This window comes from Carassius carassius, chromosome 8, assembly GCF_963082965.1.
Source record: "Carassius carassius chromosome 8, fCarCar2.1, whole genome shotgun sequence".
Classification (NCBI taxonomy): domain Eukaryota; kingdom Metazoa; phylum Chordata; class Actinopteri; order Cypriniformes; family Cyprinidae; genus Carassius; species Carassius carassius.
Genome location: NC_081762.1, coordinates 13766645 through 13790453, shown reverse-complemented (window position 1 = coordinate 13790453; position 23809 = coordinate 13766645). Strand labels below are relative to the sequence as shown.

At 37.1% G+C, this 23809-nt stretch overlaps 1 protein-coding gene across 1 annotated transcript in view; it reads right to left on the bottom strand.

Moving 5' to 3' along the window:
* Positions 1–2433: 2433 nt before the first annotated feature.
* Positions 2434–23809, bottom strand: part of csmd3b (CUB and Sushi multiple domains 3b) — a 423699-nt gene continuing 402323 nt past the window's right edge. Inside the window, exons 60-70 of the mRNA XM_059556241.1 lie at positions 22026–22199; positions 20361–20534; positions 17425–17498; positions 15220–15331; positions 9624–9803; positions 8127–8192; positions 6028–6186; positions 5221–5333; positions 3901–3988; positions 3613–3748; positions 2434–3283 (exon numbers count right to left, since the gene is read on the bottom strand). Of these exons, the coding sequence (XP_059412224.1) occupies positions 3124–3283; positions 3613–3748; positions 3901–3988; positions 5221–5333; positions 6028–6186; positions 8127–8192; positions 9624–9803; positions 15220–15331; positions 17425–17498; positions 20361–20534; positions 22026–22199 (1436 nt within the window). The 3' untranslated portion in view covers positions 2434–3123. The remainder of the gene's footprint in view (positions 3284–3612; positions 3749–3900; positions 3989–5220; positions 5334–6027; positions 6187–8126; positions 8193–9623; positions 9804–15219; positions 15332–17424; positions 17499–20360; positions 20535–22025; positions 22200–23809) is intronic.

Genomic DNA, 23809 nt, shown 5'->3' with positions numbered 1-23809 from the left:
ATAAAATGCTTAAGGTAACTTGACCATCACACATTCTATCACAAAATGTGTGCATTTTATTTTGGACCATTTTATGCTTAGGAAGTTTATGTTGTGAATACAGGTTATTTGATTAATCAAGCATGTTTGGAATGTGTTGGGGCAGTTGATTAAAACGTATTACAGTAGGACAGTGTAGCGCAGACATGAAGCGAGGTGGCAGAGAGAAGGGGTGGAATCAGTATTTTAATAATAATAAAAACTTTAGCTCTGAAAGCAGTATGATAATTATGCAATTCATTGTCTCACTCCCTCAGTTGCACCTTGATCTTTGCTATTAACATTCAAATGTTTTAAAAGAAGCAAAAATGGCAGCATCCAGGTCATGTACTTACTCCCTTAATTCACTAATGGGCCACAGGAGAATGTTTGCTGGAAATATCTTCTTCCTTTTGATCAGCCAAAATAGCACAAAGCACATTTCACCACAAAGTTATACATGAACTCGGCAACATCATTACCTGATGGATGTGTCAATCCCAGCTGTCATGGGCGGAGTTTCTTCATTTACAGACTGCTACTGCAATTAAGACAGTGTCAAAGGGGAAATGAGATTGCTCCACACCTACAGGGATTTCAGCAGCTTCTAACTCCTGCACTCAATGCAACAAATTCTGATAGAAGGTGTCAATCAAGTGGTTGCATAGCAACACAAATGTGACTGAAGCCAACAAGTGTGACATTTAAGCAGGGGGTAAACAGGAATGTTTAATTGTGAAATTCTAATCATTCATGTTGTGTGCAGAGCAATGCTCACACTGAGCTTATGAGACGGATTATCTGGATAATATTAAGAGAACATGTTTAAAAACACAATGATATCTTTGGTCTGTTGATTTTGGCTTATCTTTGCAGCCCACATTTCATTATTGATCTAAATTCACAAGAAAAACCTTGCTCAAAATGATCAAATCAATGAAAAAGACAGAACACTCATTACAAAAAGGAATTAGCCTTTTTAATCTTACATTGCATTGAAAATTTACATAATAGTTTCATACATTTTACAAATAATTTCTTCATAAAAATATATTTCTTAACAAAACGTTTTTTTTAAATCTTTTTTTTTTTTTTTTACCCTTTTTATATCTCTTTTGAATGCATTAACATGGGAGGAGTACCCAGCTGTACTGCAAATATTAATCCGTTTGATCGAAAAGTGTCCTTTTTTATCATAAATGTGTTTTCTTTTATTGCAGTCAGTTATAGCAAAAGCTGTTGTTGGCAAATAAGTTCAGACTGGCGGAGGAACTTAAAATGTCTTTATGGGCAGTGGCATTGGATAACATTGTATTTTTTGAATCACACATTTCAAGGGCGGGGAGAAATTATAATCCATAAACTATATGGCAGAGGTGAGGAATGAGTAGAGGAAGTGAGGAAGCAGCAGACCTGGGTCACATGGTATTTGGTAGGCACTGTGTAAAAATCTGCCATGTATTTAAAAAAAAAAATCCTAGAGGTAAATAATAAATTCTAATAAATCAGTAATGTCAATGATGTGCAAGACTGCAAATCGCTATGGCTGAGTGCTAAAATGAATGCAAAAAATATCACAGGTTGGTTTGTTGGATTTTGGAACTCCAGGACATTGTCAGCATAGCCTCCTGAAGACTGCAGCGTGTGCTCCTGCCGATGCACAACAGAATACCTGGACTGTAATATCACATTTAATCTACTGACATGTAATCATTTTCAATACCCTTTCATATGACCTGTTTGAGGAAAATGTTGTGGTGAGGACTTTAGAAGGCACTGGAATGAATCTCACAGCTTGCAGGTCTGGAAACACATGACCAACAGTGTCTGTCCCTGCGTTCTTATGACTAAAAAGTCTTCTGAATTTCATCTCCTATCAAATATATTGTGTGATATGTCTATTTTCTTTGTAATAACTTTGTATAGGTTGACCAAACCCACTTGAGATATTTATTACGGTCAAATAATCAATGCTTGTTAATGATTTGGTCAGATATAACCGGAAAGGTGTTTCACAGGCCATATGTACACGATAGATATGATCATATTGTTGCCACCATATATCAATATACCTTAAGAAACATGCATTTGTCTGTTACCATATGTAATCTGAGGTTTATATAAAAGTATACCATATAAATGTCAAGTGCATTTCATTTTATACAAATTTTTCTATAATAACAGTAATAATAAGAATGGCAAGTTGTTATAATGACCAAATTATCATATCAAATTTGTTTCCCAAATACAAATGGAGCTCGATGACACTTCCACACTGAAACACCAATTAAAAATAAATAGAAATGAAAAACGAATCTGCAGGCTTCAGGTCAAAATGCTGACATTTGTCCTACGGCCCATTCTGAAGATCAACAGACACACACACTGAATATCAAAGATATAATGAAACAACACTTTTCCACACACTTTCTCCTGTTTAACCCAAACACATCACATAATGCCTCAATGCCCAATCATAGAGATGACTGGCGACATCAGGAACCGAAGCTAAAGGAATGGCTGTGAATGAGCTGTAAATAAAACAGAGAAATCACGTATCGGTCGATGTGAATCTCCTCATAAACTCTTCTTAGAATCATTCTCTCTTGGCCTCTCCCATGTGGTAATATATAGCACAAAAATATAGGTGGTGAATGCTCCTCATATATATGCAAGTAGATATACAGATCCCTTTCCCCTAAAAAAATACCCAGTCAACTGTGAAGAAGCACTCACAGAGTGTGAATAAGGTAGCAGAAGAATCTCTTCATGCTTTCTGTCATGAAGAAGCTTTTCAGAATGAGTCTTCAAAAAAAAAAAAAAATCCCCCATGACAATTTGTTTCATACTTCACACGTGTCCTCCGTGGATGCACATGGTCTAATGTTTCCTGAAGAGTGTGCTTCATAAATCAGAGGAAGGGCAACAGCGTTTGTGCTAGACATCCTCTGCGAGTCTCGGACACATCCGTCCATGACTGTAATGCGATAGTTTCCACCTCCATTTAGAAAAAAACAACAAAGCAAAAACCCTTAAATAAAAAACGAAAACGAAAAAAAAAAACAAAAAAAACTCCACAGATGTTCTGGCATCAGGCGGACCTAATTATACCATTGTGCAGACTGTGTTCAGATTGGGGTCAAATCGGACAGCTTTGCTTTCCGAGGACTTAGCCGTGGTGTTGTACATGGGGTTCTCGAAGGCGGCCTGCCCGTTGTTGTTCTCGTGAACCGAACAGCCTGTGTACTGGGTTTTTGGAGTAGTCCTGTCATAGAGAAACAACACACAACAAAACACAACATCAGAACGTCATTAGAATTAAATCTGCAGCAGCTTTGAGGGTTCGGAAAGACGCCGAGCGGCAGCGGGTACAGGGAATCACGCAGGGAAGAAAGCTAGCATCTAGTTATGATCACATTCAATAACCTGCAAACGAGCTAATTCTGTCTCTAAAGATGGTATTCTGTCACCGTCTATTTCTTTCCATCCTGCAACAAACGATGATGATTTTGTCAGAGACTAATTTCTAAATTCGTTCTGATTTGTCTAGAAGAACAACTCCACGAACAAACTTTGACAAACGACAAGACTCACCGCTGCTTGTAGAGATAAAATCCGAAGCCTGCAAATATCAGGGCAAAAAAAGGCACAAGGATTGCTATGGCCACAGAGCTACTGTTTGTACCATGTGGTGGATTCGACGAATTATTACTTTCCGACATATTCAAACCTGCAAGAGATCAAGAAACACATTCATTTTCATTTTAGTATGTATTTGTGTCTATTTAATTAACTTTTTTTCAAAACAGGGTGAGAAAAAATATTTTCTTTTTACAACGAAACAATGCAGCATGCAGAAAATATCAGGATGGGCTCCCATACCTAGTCTTTGCAGGCCAAACTGGCCGTAGTCTTTACCCTGTACAAAGCCTTGAAAGACATATGTGGACCCATCTGGTTCAGCAGACACCTGACGGAAAACAATCAAACAAAAATAAATTAACAATGTCTTATTAGCAGTTTACATTCACATTAGAGATGGTGGACAGTAATAAAATATACTTCAGTAAATTTGAAGTTAATTTTAAGAGTATTTAAATGATCAAAATATTTGATGTTACTACACTCTAAAGCGTAATATTTGATGTTTCACTTCACTACTGTATTTCAGAAAAAAGCAACATGTCTTTCCTTATTCTGAAGTGAAGAAATCAACACCTGGTGACAGAAGCATATAGTCATCGACTGAACTGGTTCATAAATCATATTTAATGATTATTTGATTACACTGATATGACTGCAGTAGGTGTACTTTTACAGAAGTAGAAATCAGTGTTATTTTAGTTTCGAAATATTATTAGAATTTTTTATTAATATTTTGAATCCGTTTTTATTTTTATATTTTCTGTTTTCATTTTAGTTGTAGTAAGTGGTTTAATTTGAGAAGTGTTAGAAATTTGTGTCATTTTTATCTTTTATATATATATATATATATATATATATAGATAGATAGATAGATAGATAGATAGATAGATAGATAGATAGATAGTGTCATTTTAAATTCAGTTATAGTTTAGTTATTGTATTTGAGTTAAAATCAGAAAGGTTGCTTTGGTAACTAGCAAAATATATATATAATATTATAATATATAATTTTTTAAATATTTTGTTTTATTTCTGTTAACGTTTATGGTAACAGTTTAGATTAGACAACACTATTCACTATTAACTAGTTGCTTATTAGCATGCATATAATTAACATAGTGGCTGTTTATTAGAACTTATAAAGCACATATTAATGACTTTTTCTGTACAATCATATTCTAGGTCCCTTATACCTGCCCAACCATACCTGACCATAACCACTACAACAACTTCCTAATCTTCCTTACTATCAAAAGTGTTTATTGAGCGAAAACTATTAATTAATAGTGAATATGCATTACCACATCTATTTTAGTTTCATGGTTTTAAATTTAGTCTAAGTTTAGTTTACAACAATAACCCTAGTAGAAATGTAAAAGCAGTGTACTTATACTTTTCCTGGAGTAATATTTCATCAGGATATCTGTATTTTAACTCAAGTGCAGGATGCACGTACATCATCCATCAGTGCATTTCAGTATATACCACTATAATATCCCTCTGCACAAAATAACCTAAAAAGATAATAGCCCTAAAATAAGACACATGTGCACATACAAATCCATCCAGGGTCCACTGCTCTTCTTTGATCTTGCCGAGTGTGGTGGATGAGGGCGCTTTCACATGATACACCAGCAGCATCAGACGTGCTTCCTGTCTCTTATAGACACCTGCGACAGAGAACAGAACACAGACAGCTGTCTCCATGTTCTGCGTACAAGTGTTTCATCCTCTTATTGCTCTCTTCTTGTCTCGGTCACTCTCTCTAACTGCTGAACAGAATTGCAAGCACACGCACTCTCTAGTCTGACCACAGAATAAAAGTATTGACAAGCCCTGCATTACCCTAAGACACAGCTCTTTGTCTACAAGCACTCCTCCTGACCTAGCTGCCCACTTTCTAAACTACAAACAAGAAGCTAATTGAGAACATGCAGACATGGCTAATGGCCTTCTAGCATTTTGGGCGAACAGATACATTTCATTGCCCTCCAACTGGCTGATGACTAATCAGTTGATAATGCGCTGTTATGATCATACTACCATTCCGACAAGTCCATTTTTCACTTGAGTGACTGGTGGTTTATTCACCTTTATTCACCAGTGATTATTCCTGATGGCTGGCCAATAGGAGTGTCTAAGATTAATTAGATGATGTAAAGCATATGTCATCTTTATAAAGACTCAGTGAGTCTCATGAGTGGAAGAGGTAGTCTAATGATCAAACTCGTTAACGGTCTAGTTTAATTTGACTCTGGTGGGCTGAATCAGATTCGGTGATCGGTAAATCCTCATGTTTGCATGCCTGTATTATAATGTGTGCTGTCAGCTCAGTAAATCTGCAGAGTTTAACAATAAACCGACCTGAAAGCAGCAGTTCCATGTTGCTGCTTGTTAATGTGACGTTAACTCTTCCCGTGGTTGTATTAAAGCTTGTGATACTCAAAGTCATTGGTTGTTTTCTTCCTTTGTAGTTATACGAGCCCTTCCAGATGTAGTTAGGGGCAAATACATCATCAGGAACTGTAAACAAATAAACAAAGGAAAGACACATTTATAATATTATTCAAATAGTATTTTTCAGTTTTAGTCATATCAATCCATGGATATATCATATTACAAAACGTATAACGCTCACATCTGAATATTTTCCGTACATATTGAACGTTAAATCATCTTATGATTTACATTAACATGCAAATAAAGTCTTTCTTAGATGACTAATCATTACTATATTATATATTACAGAGAGTACAATATGTAGGATCAGAAAAAACAATAAAACTATAAAATATTTCTGGCAGTTGATTGGTTGACACATTGTTTCAGCCATGCTAAAATGCTAATACCAAACTACTATATATAAGAACTAACAATGTATGAACCATAATCTTTAAGGATCTACAACCCAGAATTTCAGCAACCCAGGGACCCCCGAGTATAAAAAGCTTGGTTTTAGTAACACTTAATCATAACTTTCATTAAAAATCTAAGTGAATTCAGGTACACTTTTTGACTGGGGGAAAACGTCCCAATTAACCTGAATTCACCCTAACAACTGCTACATTATATAATGCATAAAATATGAGCTAATCAGAAAATAAAATATTAAATATTTTTATAAAATACTTGAAATATTGTTCTAAAAATATTTATATTATTATGTAATATATAATATTACATATATAAATATATATATCAAATATATTTTATTATATATATATTATATATATATATATATTTTTTTTTTAAATATATTTTATATATTTAGTTTTATCTATTTTATTAAATCTAGGTTATAAACTGGATATTTCTAAATAGTAAATACATTAATAGATATGTTAGTACACCTAATTATATATAAATATATTTCAATCAGGACCACTTCCGTCAAGTATATTAATGACAATTATAATTGCATACAGTTAGTGTTGGCGGTATGGTTATGTTGTGGGCAACACTCCACACGCCTGTCCATGCAGCCATGCTTGGACAGAGCAGGGAGAGCAGCAAGACAAACCCCCTTGGGGTACAGAACAGAACCATTATAAGCATATATAATTACAATTCACAATTACATGAGTTGCAAACAAAATGTCATAGAGACTGCTTCCAATGAAGACACTGTAAAGAAAGAACAAGTTAGATCGGATTACAGGTGGAGTTGGTGGAGTTGGGGTTGGAGGAGGGAGTTAATATTAGTATTAACTAACGCGATGCTCGATTTCTATAATGTTAATATAGCCTCTTATATCTTACTGCTTAAGCAAGGCAAACGATGAAGTCAAATTTAGTCATAATTCAGCATATAATTCAACAAAGTATTCACTTATTCAGTTAAGATATTTATAATAGAGCCATAACAGAGTTTTCAGATAACACTCTCTGAGTCTTCACAAAGGCAGTCAATTTTCCTGCAATCTACCATTTCAGATCCCAGTAGCTTAAGTGATCTCCGTGTCATACTGATCCTAGGATCCATCAGTTTCTAGAAACACATTGGATATCCGGTTTGTCCTTTCGGTCACGGACTCAGTGAGTCATATTTACTGTAGGTGTTCCAGCCTGGAGGAGCTTCATCATTGCATGCTAAAAGCTTTGCAGGACACCAGCTTGTCTCCTACTTAATCCTGCTCTCGTATAAACGTAAGATAGGCAATATGCTCTAAGAAAGTCTGGCAAAGTTCAGTAGGATTATGTTGTGATTCCAGTTGAGTTTCTTGCAGCTGCCAGACTACTTTACTGTCAAACTAACTGGAACCCGTTTTCTCCTTATTAGTCCCCTCCTCCTGGGGCTGTGGTCTGGAATACATCATGGATAGTGACTGTTTAAGGTACCATTGCACTCTGTGGCCAAACAGAGGAGATGTTCAGCCAAAATTATGCATCCCAAATGAGGTGCATTTAACATTCACAAGTGGTCTTTCAAATTGAACCCCATTTCGTAATAACAGTGCACCCACCATTTAGCTTCGGACTCGGCGTCCCTGGGACTGGTTTAATAGGCTTTTCGGAGAGTTTGGAGCCCGCTGGGAAAGAAAGAGCAAAAATGAATAAGGCATTAATATTAAAAATGATTGACAGATCAAACTGGCCACTTTTATCATTTCATGCTTACAGTAACATCCCCAGGCAATAGTGTGCCTCCTTTCTTCCCTTTCACAAAGAAAAATCAGGTGACTGCAGACAGCAGGGGTGACATGGTCAACATATCTAGCAGCATAACTGAACATTCAAAAGTAGGCTGTTTAGGACAGGCGCAGAAAAATGAGGGAGAAACAAAGTCCCATCACAGTTTGAAGAAACTCTGTGTCAACCACTTGGGATTTTTTTTAAATAGACAATCACATCTGTTTATGTGCAGTAATTACTGGAAAGCCTGAAGTGTACAGCTGTGTGTGCGCACGGAGGAGTGTGCTGGCTGCTGTGCCACGCTCGGAGCTGCAGGATGAAGAAGAGGAAGATAAAATCACAGCACTGCTGCATGCTGGCCACACGCTAGCACTTCGGCACCCCACCTGAGCAAACACACTCACTCGGGCAGGAAGTGCAAAGTCACATTTATCAGAAAGGAGAATGTTGTCTTGTTTAGCAAAATGTGTTATAATAGAGAATAGACAGAGAAAAAAAAATTACATTTTATTCTAAAATGTAAAACTAAATAAGGAAAAGGCTATGAAATCAGGGATATCATGCATATTTTTTGAGAGGGGCTCTTGGTGGTTATTTGGGTCTATGTGAAATAAGGCATGACAAAAAAAAAAAAAAAAAACTAAATTTATTCTAAACAATTCAGTATGTTTAGGGTTGGGTGATTTACTGGTACACAAGATTAACCAGTAGAAATTTGTCAAGCGGTAGAGATTTTGAACTATTGTCTCTTTCGCAGTTACACGCTCATGTGACGCTGCTGTGCTACAAAAAACATTGTTTGCATCGTTTTTAAGCACTACGGTTTAAAAGACAAGTGATTTTAAGCGGTTGAAACGCAATCAGCAGCTAAAGAGAACTACACTGAACAACATTATAAACGCAACACTTTTGTTTTTTTCCCCCTATTTTTCATGTACACAAAAGGACTATTTCCCTTAAACATTGTTCACAAATCTGTCTAAATCTATGTTTGTAAGCACTTCTGCTTTGCCGAGATAATCCATCCACCGCACAGGTGTAGCATATCAAGATAGACAGCATGATTATAGCACAGGTGTGCCTGTAGGCTGACCACAATAAAAGGGCACTTATTTATTATTGAACAGACACTTTTGGTACATTGTGTCTCATTGATCATGGTGCATAAAATTTATCAAATGTCGTAAAGTAAAAAAAAGAATAAATAAAAATTATTCAAGAAACTCCAATCAGTAAAATCTGAGGGGACACGGCTGAATGTTTCTGATGGGAATATTCTGTATGCATGATATATGTTAAAAGTGCTGGCAGAGAATGTGAAATGATACCTCGACACACAGGCATCTTCCCAGTCCAGGTTCCATCAGACTTGCAGACCCGGTGCTCAGAACCCCCAGACAAAAAGAAGCCGATCTGGCAGGTGTAGATGAGTGTGTAACCATAGGAGGGTAGATCCATACCCACGACATCCACATGAGGAGGACTCTCTGGCTGTTTACAACTGTGGGCTACAAAGGGAACAAGAGTAATTTAAAAAGAGAAACAAAAGAAATGAAAGCACTATCTAGCAAACCCATATAATGAGACTTCAAACTTTAGTGGGCAAAATCAAAATGAAGTTTGAACTTTTAAGACAACATGGCGTGTTTCTTTAGAGAGGATCTATGCTCTCTCCCTCAGTAGCTGACACTGCCACGTTCCTGTGCCTACAAAAGCTGGCGGAGACCCTTGAGTGCGGCAGACATTGATGCATGCCGGCAGACGGCACTTAAAGGGAGCGCACCTTTACCTGTCACACCAGCAGATCAAACGCAAGCCAATGCTCACTCAGTCATTCCAACAGCTCCACAATCACTATGACTTTGATCAAAAGTAGCCAGATTGAGGTTTTGGCTCGGTGCACTGGACCGAGTTCTTTTATCCAAGACTTTGATAAGGGTTTCTATCAATAATCTATACATAAACAGTACAGCAACAAAAGAAAAGAATGTAACCAGGAAAAGAAACTATTAAGTTTTCCAGTTACATTGCTTGTGTAATATGGGAATGCAAGGATTATTGCAATAAATTCTGCTGATTTATTGAGAAAATGTAAATCAAAATGTGCTTTGAACATCTTTGACATTAAAATAAAATTGTAATCATGCTCTTTCCTAATATCAAGAGAGATATAAAGGAGAGTGCCGTTTAAAATTACTTGTGATTTGATGTCTTGTGAATAAAATTATGATACTTAAACCAACAAATACATAATCATGCCATATCTACTTAAAACAACCCCCCCCCCCAAAAAAAAAACTAATTATCAAATATCTGATATGATGACAATTATCCCTGCTTTTTTCAAAAATATATGACTTGATAAATGTATATATTAACTGCATTTTTATAGTTACTACTAATCTATAGCTTTCTGCATGCCAAATCCTTCCATTGCTATTAATGATATGATACAGTCCACTTTAACGAGAGAAAAAAGAAACATTATTTCTTGGGAGATGAATCTAGTGGAACACTAATGGAAAGGACAGCCAGCCATTATCCAATTCTGTGTAAAATAAAAGAGGGGAATGAGAAAGATGATTTAGCACTCAGCCTGACTCTGGGAGTAGCCAACTGCTCTGTGTAAACAAAATTACACTGCGTAATTACAGAACGATCTCGATTATTCTTGGGGAAAAAAATGGTGTGATTAGGTGCAAGCGCACAAAAGCTGTTTTTATCACAGATTTACAATTAAGCGAGGGGAAGTGCTGTGTCTTCCTAGCCATCTCATTCTTTAATTTTCTAATTTTTGCAAAACAATGACAGAACTTTGGGGCAGTGGCATGATGCAAAATGTAATTAGCTTTTGAAATGCTTCAACTGAATGGCAATCTGTCTTGTGAAATTGGAGGCCAGCTGTTTTCTCGTACTTCAGCCTGGTTTAATGCTGTTGATTTTGGAGCTTCTGTTGGTAAATGGACATAATCCAATCACAAGCCTCGTAGCCCACCATGATAACCCACTAGACCTGGGTGAATCATCTTCATTTGCGATGTAAATACACTTAGGTGATGTCAGGGGTATTTTACATTAGAAGGACTTAACAGGGAACAGATTTGAAATTGAACTGACATATATAAAAATACAAGCACTTGCAGATCAAATGCACTGAGAGTCTGTCGGAGTTGTAACTAAACAAACTAAGCATTTTTATTTTTATCAAAGAAATTTCAATAGATTAATTAAGGAGACAGTCTGATTTAACCCTCTAACTCTCTCCTTTATAATCTGCTTTATCACTATGTGATCAGTGATTTGTCAATTGATGAAGTGAACCAGGGGAGTGTAGTCAGGGTATCAAAACTCACATTTATCATGCACATAATTCAGAAGCAATTCAACTCAAGTGGCCATTGTGTGAGAAACATTAAGCTTCCCTCTTTCAGATAATATGAGATATTTTATAAGTGATTCTATTTTAGTATGGTTGAAGTATGTACATCATCTGTTCAAATGAACCTCAGAGAAGCAATACATTGGTCAGATCATTACAGCAGTTTTAGCAATGAGTAATATTCATAATGTAACTCACGTGGTGTTTTCACACTGCTGAGTAAATGAACTGCAGATTGATACAGAAAATAAAATGATTTTCGAGTTACTATGTGGAGTATTTCCTTTAATAACAATCATAAAGTACAAATGGTTATCAGGAGTGTGCCACTGAGAATTATGACCATTTAATGGTTGTGAATTCTAATTCATATGAGAAGGAAGAGCATATTTACATCCAAATGGTAGTTAATATAACAGAAACTATTGCTATAAACATCTATATTCAATCAGACTAAAAAATCAAGTAACTTCTATCAATCTTTTCCCAAACATTAGACAAGTGGTTTACTCTAGTACTTTATGTTGCATCATAAAAGCCTATATTGCAAAAGACTATGTTCATAAATAAGTTTCTAGTGCATTTTCCACCATATTTTCTTCTGATGTTAATATAAAAACAGAAATAAACATGTCCTGCTACCTTCAGTGGAATGAGTACTTAATTTAATAGTAAATTCAAATCGAACCAAACAGTGTTGTAGTCGAGACCATTTCAAGACTAGAATAGGGTTGAGTCCAAGACAAGACCAAGACCTAAAATGATGGTCTTGGACTCAGTTTTATAAAGTCAGAGACAGAGTATGAAATAATGGCCTCAGACTTTGACTTGACAGCCAAGGCCAAGAGAAAGAAATTATAATCTTGGACTAAGATTTGACAGCCAAGAATAAGCTCATGAGCATTAAATGGTCTTAGACTCAGACTTGACGGCCAAGACCAAAAACAAGAAACAATGGTCTTGGATCCAGACTTGAGGGCCAAGACCAAGAGAATGAAAAGATGGTCTTGGACTTTGACTCAAGGCCTAGTCCAAGACCATATTTTCACACTCTTGGTGTTGTTATGAACTCGGGAGCATGTGGACTTTAGGTGCTTTCACACAGCATAGTTCTAAGAACTCAGTTCTAGAAGTTTCATCCAGCATGGAGGTTCCTAGAGAACCAATTTCTCCATCCGGCTGTTTTCCTGGTTGCATTCATACAGGCAGGAGGAACTCTGAAGCAGCCGACAGCAATGTCTTTATTTCCAGGTAAATGAATTGTTGAATGAATATAATGGAGATGAAATGTAAATGCACAATTTACGCAATTAAAAGAGCACAGAAATTTGAATACATCTCCTAAGACAACTCGCAGTTTCATATTATCGAGGTTGAGAAAAGAACACAACGCTGCAGACAACAGGTAGCTAAATGCTAATAATAATTATCACTGTTTTCCTTGTTCGTGGAGTAAATATGTTTACATGGCTTTTTAAATGCCGGGTAGCCGGTGTTTTTTTATGCGTTTGGCTCATCAGCGTACACTTACATCACTCGTCGTTCCTGTAGAACTGTTTAAGACCCAAATCTGAAATTAGTTCCCCCTAAATGGAGTTCCTAGAACTAAATATGTTCCTAGATCCTGTGGCTTGAACACACCAACAAGAGGGGAACGTTAGCCAATAGGCCTAGGAACTATAAAAAGGTTCCTCTGGTGCACAAGCCCCTTTTGTCTGAACATGAACTCGAATCTCTTCTGGTCTCAGTTTTGACTTGAACTCGAACAAGCTGTGCTTGACTACAACCAGTGCTTAATTTGTAAATTGCGAGGTCCCGGAACAAAATGGGGTAACGGATCTGGCATGTGATTACAGAATGGAGAGGTAACGGAGCATTCGCGCAATCACATTGGTGGACCAGTTTAAGTGATTAAGAGCATGCATCAGATTCTTTTAGGGTCTGTAATGCCATGAAAAACCTGGAAATGCCATGCAATTTTGAAACAGCAAATTCCAGGCCTAAAAAAAAAAAGTTTAGAAAAAGTAGTGGAATTTTATTTTTACAAATCTCTGTATAACAGAGTTATATTTAGTCAGGTCCTAAATTTAGGTGGGGGAGTGTGTGTAGCTATATCGAATGGTTTAATAATTATCGAAGCTTTCAAGTTCATAATGAGGGAAATCCTGCAATTTTTCAATAAATCCACACAAACTATACGATTAAATCAGTCATTCGAAACCAGCTTCTCATCAGCGACCTGCTGCACGCTGCGATACAAGATTTTCTCATTTCGGGACAGCCGACAGAACTGTCACTTGACTAATCGAGTCATCGTTGCATTGTCACAAAAAATATATCATTTGCACTACTTTAAGTATTTTAAGCAATACTCGCACACTCCAAAGGCTGTATTATGTGCCCTTACAGTCACATCTTATTAGTGCATATAAAATAAAGCCGCCTCGTGAGTATTATGTACAGTAAGAGTTATTTTTTGTTGTTTGTTGAGTTTAAGCAACCAAATACACACAATATGAGTTACAAACAGTTATATGTCTGCCATTTAAGCGGAGATCTGTCTCCTGCAGGCTGCGCGCGGTGCGTCAATCTGAGAGGAGGCGTGGTGAAGCGACGAGTTTTCGCTGAGAGCTTGAAGATCCAGTGTTACGTAGATCTTACTGACAAGCTCTTTTTAATACTTCTCATTGGTTAAATATTTGCAAAACCCTCTGATTTAAAATAATTATAATGTATTATAATAGATATTTGAAGTCTGGATAGTTTTTTCACGGCAAATCTGACAGGGTTAGGGTATGGTAACTGTTATTCTCCGCTATAGAGCCCTGCACACACAGACATGATAAATATATCTATAGAAAGCTTTAAATGACTACTTAACGACATAAAACAAATCGAGAACAAAAACTGTTTCATTATAATCATAATCCATAAAGATGCACTTCTCTTTAAAGGCACGTCTAATGGAGATGGTGAGTCAGGATCGACACAGAATCAGAAAAACACTAGTTTATTAGTAAATAATTCAAATATCTCCTTACTATTTCCCCCTGTATCATTTATGATAGTTACTTTTGCCGGTGCTTTGCGGCAAGCTCAAGTTTATTGTGTGGATTTGAACGCAGAACTGTTCAACTGCTGACAGCACGCACTGCTGCTGTGGGACACGAAACACCGTCGAGTCGCTCTTGACAGTTGCGGTCTCATGTTGTTTCCATCAGGGCGCCAATTATTATTATTTTTCCATCACTAATGGATGTATAAAATATAAAAATAAGGAGACGCCTTAAACAGACCCGACCCATGTCTGAACTATGATGTGAAAATTTGCCTGAGGCTGGCCCGAGCGGCGTAAAAAGGAGGAGGGGGGTCCGCCAAATGGGGCCACAAATTAAGCCCTGACTACAACACTTGTTGACCCATTTCCCTGTAGCTTCATTGTACAAATACATTCAGCATTGACCTTTATAAATAAGAAACTTTACTCACAAATATAAACTGGTATTTTAACAGATTCCCATGGATGTGTAATGGAGAACACTTACGGATGCACTCCGGCTGGGTCCCGCTCCAAGTTAGGTCAGCCTGACAGAGTCGTGTGGTGGAGCCCTGCAGCAGGTGACCAGGCTGACACTGGAAAGACACCATACTTCCAACCTACACATAACACACACACACACACACACACACACACACACACACACATCCCATCAGACACCATGCTCCCATAACTCTCATCTGGCAGCAGATTTAACACAATATTAAACACCTAATACTTCCAGTATTTGAATGACAGAGTTTCACTCCTGAAGACAGATGCTACAAAAGACTGCGACTACAAAGGTGTCGCTCAGAATTTCACACCTTTCAGGTTCCTTCTGCATCGTCGTACACCATCTGCTTCCCAGACTCGCTCTCTTAAAAGCTCGGATGGATGTGCGCTAATGTCGGGTGGATATTTTCATATATGGTACTTACCTACTTTACCTACAGCTAATGTAATCACCAGAACATGCTCTTAGGAAGCCATTGTGACCTTCTTTCCAGACCACTAGTGATGTAAAGTGGCACTTATTTCCATAATATATGATAGCGCTCCTCATGTGAATGTGGCTAACGTATGCTATAATCAGCAAGGTCATGGGACAAAAAAAAGTGTTGCATATATGCCTATAAGTGTGCGCGGTGCTTTAGTATACATATGAGGGAAGTAAAATATTAACGAGTGGCTTGTGGGCTTAGCACATTAATTGATTAACATGTCCCTGCTCACTGTGAACACGGTTGACGAGCCATAGACACTGGCGCTTATCTAGGGTGCGCGATATCTCCTCTCACTGACTCCAATATCATTAAGTCCCAGAAAGCAAAAGAGCCTGACTGGCTCCTTTTTGTCGAAGACAGACAAATGATTTACGAATATAAAAAAGGATGATATTTAGCTTGACCTCTGACACTTTAATGACTTGAATTCTTAATGCCAGCACATCTTGGTGATAAATGCTCTTCCTCAGCAGACTCAGAGTTTCTGTTTTTCTCTACTCACATCTCCCTCAATTCACCCCTCTGTCCTGCTCCCCTGACAAAACATAATTAGATTCATTTGCACTACTGAGAAGTTGATTTTTTTTGCTCTTTTCGAGTGGTTCTGTGGTGGTTATTATACCCATGCATATATTTCACCGCTCCTCAAGTGGGAAAAGTCTTGAGAGGTCTTAATAATATTTTGTAGTGGATGGGAGGGAATGGAGGGCCTACACCAAGTAGTTCGTCTGAAGTGTGTTTGAGAAAAGCCATGAATCATTCTTTCAAAATCATTAAAGTCGCTCTCATGAAAGAATGAGAAAAGATGTGATCTTTATTTAAAGGCAAATTTGTCCTTTTTAACCATTAATTTTAACTAAAGTAACAGCTCACCTAAAAATTACATTGTTATTCCAACTGCTGTATTGATTTCTATCTTCAGTGAAACAAAAAATGGTTTGCGACTGTAAATGTGAAATGTGATGTGAAAATGATCCATAAAAGCCATGCTATATATTCCATGTAAATTCAGGTTGGAATGACATAAGGGATACTATCTGATAACAAAATGTTAAATTTTTGATTAACTTTCCTTTAAAAAGCACTGATTCTCAATGAGGTGGTCGGGGCCAATATGACTTAAAATTGTTTTAAATAAAGACAAAACAAGCATTAAAATAAGCCAAAACTATTTCTTATTTGAATCCATCTCCTCAATAATTGTTTTTCTTTGAAGCATCATAAAAGTGTGATTTCTAGACCTGGAAAAGTCATAAATTAAAAATCTTTATTTAACTCTTTAGGCACTTTTATAATTTTTTATAAACGATAAAACAATTTTTCTAGCTTTTTGGCAAAGACATTTTACATGAATTCTTTTACAGTATATCCCAAACATCTGGAAAATTTGTTGTGGACAACGGTGGGTTGCTTTCAGAACAATAAAAGTGCAAAAAGGGTCCAATACTATAATATAATATATTTGCATGACTCATGAGTATATAATATATATATGAGTATAAAATAAAAATATATGTATAATTTAGAAGTGCAAGTTTTAAAAATTTATATTACTTTTCATATTTAATAATACATTTCAGATTAGTTGGTACATATTAGTGCTTATTTCTTCGAATTTTAGTTTTCCCCTCTTAGGCTTTGAGAGCAGCACTTAAGCTGACATGAACTCCACATGTTTTTATTTATATATGTAGTCATCCTGTTACCTTAAATCCAAAGGTCCTGTTAAGAGAGCCATAACGGGGCGTCGCAAGATTCTCACAGGTGGTACGAGTTGGCTCTGAGAAAAGAAAGGAAGAAGAAAGACAAAACAAATGAATATCCAATCACATTCTTCTTTTCAGTATCTTCTGATCTGTCACATCTAAGGCAGTTTCTTTTTCCCCACCATAAGAGCATAACAGCATTTGATCTCTCATAAATATATGCCACATCTCCCTTCATGATCCCAAACACATCTCTCAAAGCAGCGCTAAGTCTCGGCTTATAGTGATGGTTATGGGGCCTGTGTGTTTATGTAAGTGCTGCAGCAGTGTCGTAACAGTTGTTGTGTTTTTTATGGTGAGCTGATGGAGACGCAGCAGGGGGCAGTGTTGCTGCAGCAGTGCATCTGCGACGACACAGCTGTGCTGCTCTGTAATTGGGATGTAGAGCACATTTTTGAGCTGATGCAGAGACCCTTGATTCAATGCAGGCGTGCAAGGCTTACACAACCAACCCCTTTTCCATACCGTTTTTAAACGTGGAGCTTCAGAGTCAGCACACAGAAAATATATGATTGCATTGCCATATTGAGAAAAAAAGTTGCAGACAGTGTTCGTGTTGCTTTGATTTTGAAGGAAGAGTCCACTAGTAGGCCAAATAGTATCAAGCAGATACTAGAACATCTGATTCATGGACTTTTTATATTTATTTTCTTACAAGTATTAAAAATCAGGTAGTCACCACCAGAAGATACACTTTTATAAAAACAAATATTTATACACAGATGAAAAACAATATATAATATAATATGAGGCCATAATAATAGTCAATTGAAAGAGCTAAATGATTACTGTACACCTGCTTTGGGGCCATGGCTGACATCTTCTGTTGGCACAACACATTAACTGCTTAAAAATGCCAATCAGTACTCATCCAAATCTCCCGCTGGCTGTTCACGGCTCCTCAATAATGGCCTCACAGAGTTGGGACCATTTATTCAATTACTTGCTCAGTTAAAAACAATTATCAATGTATTTTTTGATGTTAGGAGAAGGACTCCCTCATGGATATATAAACTGAGGGGTTTAATCAGATAAACACTGTACTTAGGGGGACAGTGAGAAGAGTCTTTGTTAATGAGACATGGAGAAATGGATGAAAATAATAGAGCCATAAGGCCAGTTCATACACAGAGAAGGAACAGTGAAAGAACTAAGGTATGTATATATGCATAAATAAATAGAAATACTGTTAGAACTAATTCACAGAACTCTATATTTTAAAAGAAAGAAACGATTCTTTCTGAATAACAACTTTGATTCAGTTCACATCAGTCTCTATGGTCTCTTGTGAATCAAAAGTACCCTAAAGCAGCTTTACAGAGATCAATGCCTTAATTCCCTCCAGTAAGGGAACCTGGGGTGAAAGTAACAAGGGAAAAATCTGTTGGGGTAGAATGCTAAATAAACCCCGGAAAGGAACAAAGACTCAAAACTTGAAAATTAAGTTACAAACTCATGATATCACATAGTTTAACTATAGTCATGCTACTAGACAAAAAGCTATCTATAATTAAAAAAATAGTAATTAAATAGTAACTGACTAAAAGTCAGAAAAAGAAAATAGTTAACAAAATAGCCTTGGCAATTATATCTTCAGAATATCAGACAGTAATGTATAATCCTGCAAATCAGAGAATTTATATTATGCAAACAGTACAAAGATGTAAACACTGTGTACATTATACAATATACTTCATGCAGCAATAAAAAATACTTAGGTTGAAAAAAAGTGATAAATAACAGCATTTAAATTAAACTCTACTAAAAAGAGCAGTGATTTAAAAATGCTGAATTTGTAACACTTCACACTTCACTTAGTTAACATTGTTAGTTCATCATACCTAATGCATTAACTTGAATAACTTTGAACTATTGAATAACTTTTTTTTTTTTTACAGGATTTATTAATCTAGGTTCGTGCTAATTTGAATATACTGTTGTTCATTGTTAATTCATGCCTTTTCAGAATATATTAATGTTCATTTATATAACTTGAAAAGCTAAGATGTATTTGTACAATGTAGAAATGAACATGAAACAATATTAATAAATGCTGTAAAAGTATTTGTTACTGTGAGTTCACGATACCTAATGCATTAACTAGTGATGATGATGAACTGAAGCTGAATTGTAAAGTATAGCCGATTAATAATTTGATTGGTGAATTATTGAACTTCAGTCAGGTGCATGCCTCAGTGCACCTGTGTTTGAGGAGGTCATGGGAACCGAGCCGAGAAGCAAAGGACAATAACTTCACAACAGCTGCCACTGCCAGCCGTCAAGAAGTGAGTTCGTCGAGTTGAAGTTTCTCATTTCATTTTCCCTGGCCTTAGTTCCACACTTCATACTTGTCTACTCATCTGCCAACTGTTCCCACTTCTCTTGTTCTGTGGTCACTAAAAGGAGTGGCTTTGTTCTTTCTCAGCATAATTGTGTCAATACAACGTCAGGCCTGATTGGAGCAGCACAGGCCTGGCCTGCTAGAGCTGTGGGAGGGCATCGATTTCTTTGGAGATGTTTTTGCTAAATACTTTTGAACTTGTTTGTGCACTGGGCGACAAATAATACCAAAAGGGCTTGTTGTTGTGGCCAGTAATCATAAAACTACTGGAAAGCATTATTTGAGGCAAAACTTGAAATTCTAACCACCTAGCTTCTGCTGAACTGAACCATGAAACCATTACGTGACGAATGACTTAAGTGAGCATAATTGCTTCTCGTGGATGAGCTGGATGCAGCGGTCAGCTTCAGTTGGCTGATTATTTGGTCATGAGGTTTTTATATACATACTTCTAACAATTATTATGGCAGTCTGTTTCACTGAGAATTTAACATATGGTTTAAACATGCAAACTGTGTCAGCATAATTGATTTACCTATACAGCGAGGCTGAGATCCACTCCAGGTGCCATCAGTCTGGCAAATGCGTGTAGTACTGCCTACTGGGATGTAGGGAGCCACGCAGCTAAATGACACCTCGGACTGGTAGATGAAACTGCGGCCTTCCCTCGAGCCAAAAGCAGGGATTCCGGGATCTCCACAGAACTTAGCTATAATCGCAGAGATCACAAAGAAATACTTTCTGCTCAATCATTCTCAAATGTTTAGTCATGAATGATGCTGAAAGCTTTGTCATTATAAAACCCTTAATACCCTTAATATTAAACACTTCTTAGAAAGGGAGAAAAAATGAGGCAAATATTGAAATTGTGAATACAGCAATGTGAGGAATATTCAACAAGCTTATTTATTAAAAGTTCTGAAATATACAGTACACTGTCTATGGTCGATTCATCACACTCGAAAAGGAAGGTCAAAACATGCAGATTGCATTGTGGGATGTAGCATCACGCTGTGTGCTCTGATGTATGTATACTGCACATTTTGGCAAATGTAGCTGGTTATCCAGTATTTTACGAAGCTCTTATTTTCACCAAGGCCACATGATGAGTAATACCGTAAAAAACATAATATTGTGAAATATTATTACTGTTTAAAATAACCTTTTTCTGTTTTAATATATTTTAAAATCTAATATATTCCTGTGATCAGGAATAAGTGTCACAGTGTCTTCAGTGTCACATGATCCTCCAGAAATCATTCTCATATGCTGATTTGGTGTTTAAGAAACGTTTCTTAATATCACTGTTGATAACTGTATCTAAGCATTTTCAAGTCTTAAATGTCACTTTTGATCAATTTAATGCATCCTTGCTGAATAAAAGTATTCACTTCTTTAAAAGAAAAAAGCATACTGACCACAAATTTGACCTATTATATATTGCGGGAGTAGTAAGAATAGTATGCTATTATGATATTCAGAACATAGCCATATAATTATGGGAGAAGTCCCAGGCCCTGTGGTAAACATTACACATTGCCCTGCCACTGTCAGGCAAACAATAGGTCTCTGGAGGGAAAATCAATCACATGGTTGACGTCACCAGCTGACTGATCCATCATAAATATGCTGGTCAGACCACTGTGCCTGAGATCTAGCACTACAAACTTGACTTTTCTTGATGAATTATAGATATGCTGTCAAGATATAAAATAAAAGTGGAAAAGAAAGAGAATGAAAAAAATCAGAACCCCGACAAAGTCAGAAGTATGCTTTCTTTTTCTAGCAAAATTTTTTTTTTTCATTGCCTGCTTTTGTTTCATGTGAGGGCTAAAACAAGGGTACCTTTGCGATAACTAGGTTTTTTAAACTTTAAATTCTCATATCACATCTGGAGGTTCTTCATCTTAGCATTGTGCTGAAACAGACTGATATCCCCACCTTGTCTGGTGTCCTAAACAAATATTACTACCTATTCTAGCAGATCTAATTGATATCAAGAACTATATGTTCACATTCAGTGATGATCAAATCAATCAATGTCTGATCATGACTTCCTCGCCAACAGCAAGTAGAGAAGTTGCAGACATAAGACAAGGTGTGAACTTTCTGCTGCTTTTTTGGGAAATTTCAGTTGCAAACACCCGCAGGGATGAAGCAGTCAGTTTGATTAATATTAATAGAGTAGTACAGTACTCACGCAAGCACTGGGGCATCTCACCACTCCATGTCCCGTTGCCCACACAGGTGAGAATGGCAGGGAAAGAGAGCTCATATCCTGGGGAGCAGCTGTAACTCACGCTGGTTCCCCACTCAAAGTCATGTCCCTCCAGGAGGCCGTTTGAGATGGGTGGAGGAGCTGTGCAGGTAACGACTAAAGGAAGAAGTTAAACAGAGGAGAGTTAAGCTCATACTTCGGAATGACGTGTCTAATACAATTAGAATGTAACCAATATAATAGTACATTTATCTTGATTTCTAGTAAAAACCCCTAAACACCCTTAAAGGAGACATATTGTGCTCCTTTTTACAATATGTAATATAATGGCGCTTTTCCACTGCATGGTACAGCTCACTTTTGGGGGGTTTTCCACTGGGTACAATACCTGGTACTTTTTCAGTACCACCTCGGCTGAGGTTCCAAGCAAGCCATACCATTACCATAATTTGACTTGTAAACCCTGCTGATCACTGATTGGCAGGAGAGAATCGTCACTACCTGCGTCATTGAACTTGCGACACGAGACACCAGACCTGCTACATTTAAATTAGCACAGCCAGCATATGAACGGATGCAACTTTTTTTTTTTAATGAATGCATCTGCTTTGAACGAGCGCCCTTTTTTTAAACAATCAAAAAATGGTTTTGTGGTCTGTTGAGGAAGTACAGACATTCCTCTCTAGCCGAGGAGAGTATCCAGTAAGAGCTTGATGGGGCGACGCAGAACGGAAAAAGTTTTTCATTAGGTCGCTCAGTTCTTGGCTGATACAAGTGTATATTCCCGCCCACTTAAAGGGGTACTAAACAGCAGTGGAAACACAAACCGAGATGAGCTGAGTCGTACCACACAGTAGAAAAGTGCCATAAGTCTCTGGTGTCTTCAGAATGTGTCTGTGAAGTTCAACAATACAGCTCAAAATACTCCACAGATCATTTATTTTTCCATTTTGAAAATACCTATTTTGAGTGGAAGAAGAAACATGCTGTTTTTCGTGCCTGTATCTTTAAATGCAAATGAGCTGCTGCTCCCCACCCCCTTTTCCAGAATAGAGCTGTGCCATTAAAGCGCTTACCTGCTAAAAAACATCTGTTTTGTTTCTGATTATCATGTTTATCGTGCTGAAATCATGCGTTTTAAACCATATTAGTTTAGGGGAAGTCATGGCCTAGTAGTTAGAGAGTTTGACTCCTAATCCTAGGGTTGTTAGTTCTCGGGCCGGCAATACCATGACTGAGGTGCCCTTGAGCAAGGCACCGAATTCCCAACTGCTCCACAGGCGCCACAGCATAAAAAATGGCTGCCCACTGCTCCGGTTGGGTGTTCCCTACTGTGTGTGTGCACTTTGGATGGGTTAAATGCAGAGCACAAATTCTGAGTATGCGTCACCATGTATGTCACATCACTTAAACTTCTGATATACGGTTTTACTAGTGCACACATACAGAAAGCGGCTGTCACAGCATGTGTGAGTACTAAACTTCAGATATCATTCACACACAAGTTTACATTAAAAACACACGAGTTACAAAAACAGTCGGTTACGTCTGTGAATGTAAACAGCTGATTATAACCTGGAAAAGTCAGATTTTTATGATATGCCACCTTTAAAATAATACTTATTCCGGGGCTTTTTTCCTTTTAAACAAATGATCAGTGAAAGGAGGTGCTTATCCTTCGAAAACTGGTGATTGTTAGCCTCAGCAGGGAAAAGTAAATATAAAATGAGCTGCCTAATTTTCTATTCATTTTCTATGCGGCTTGC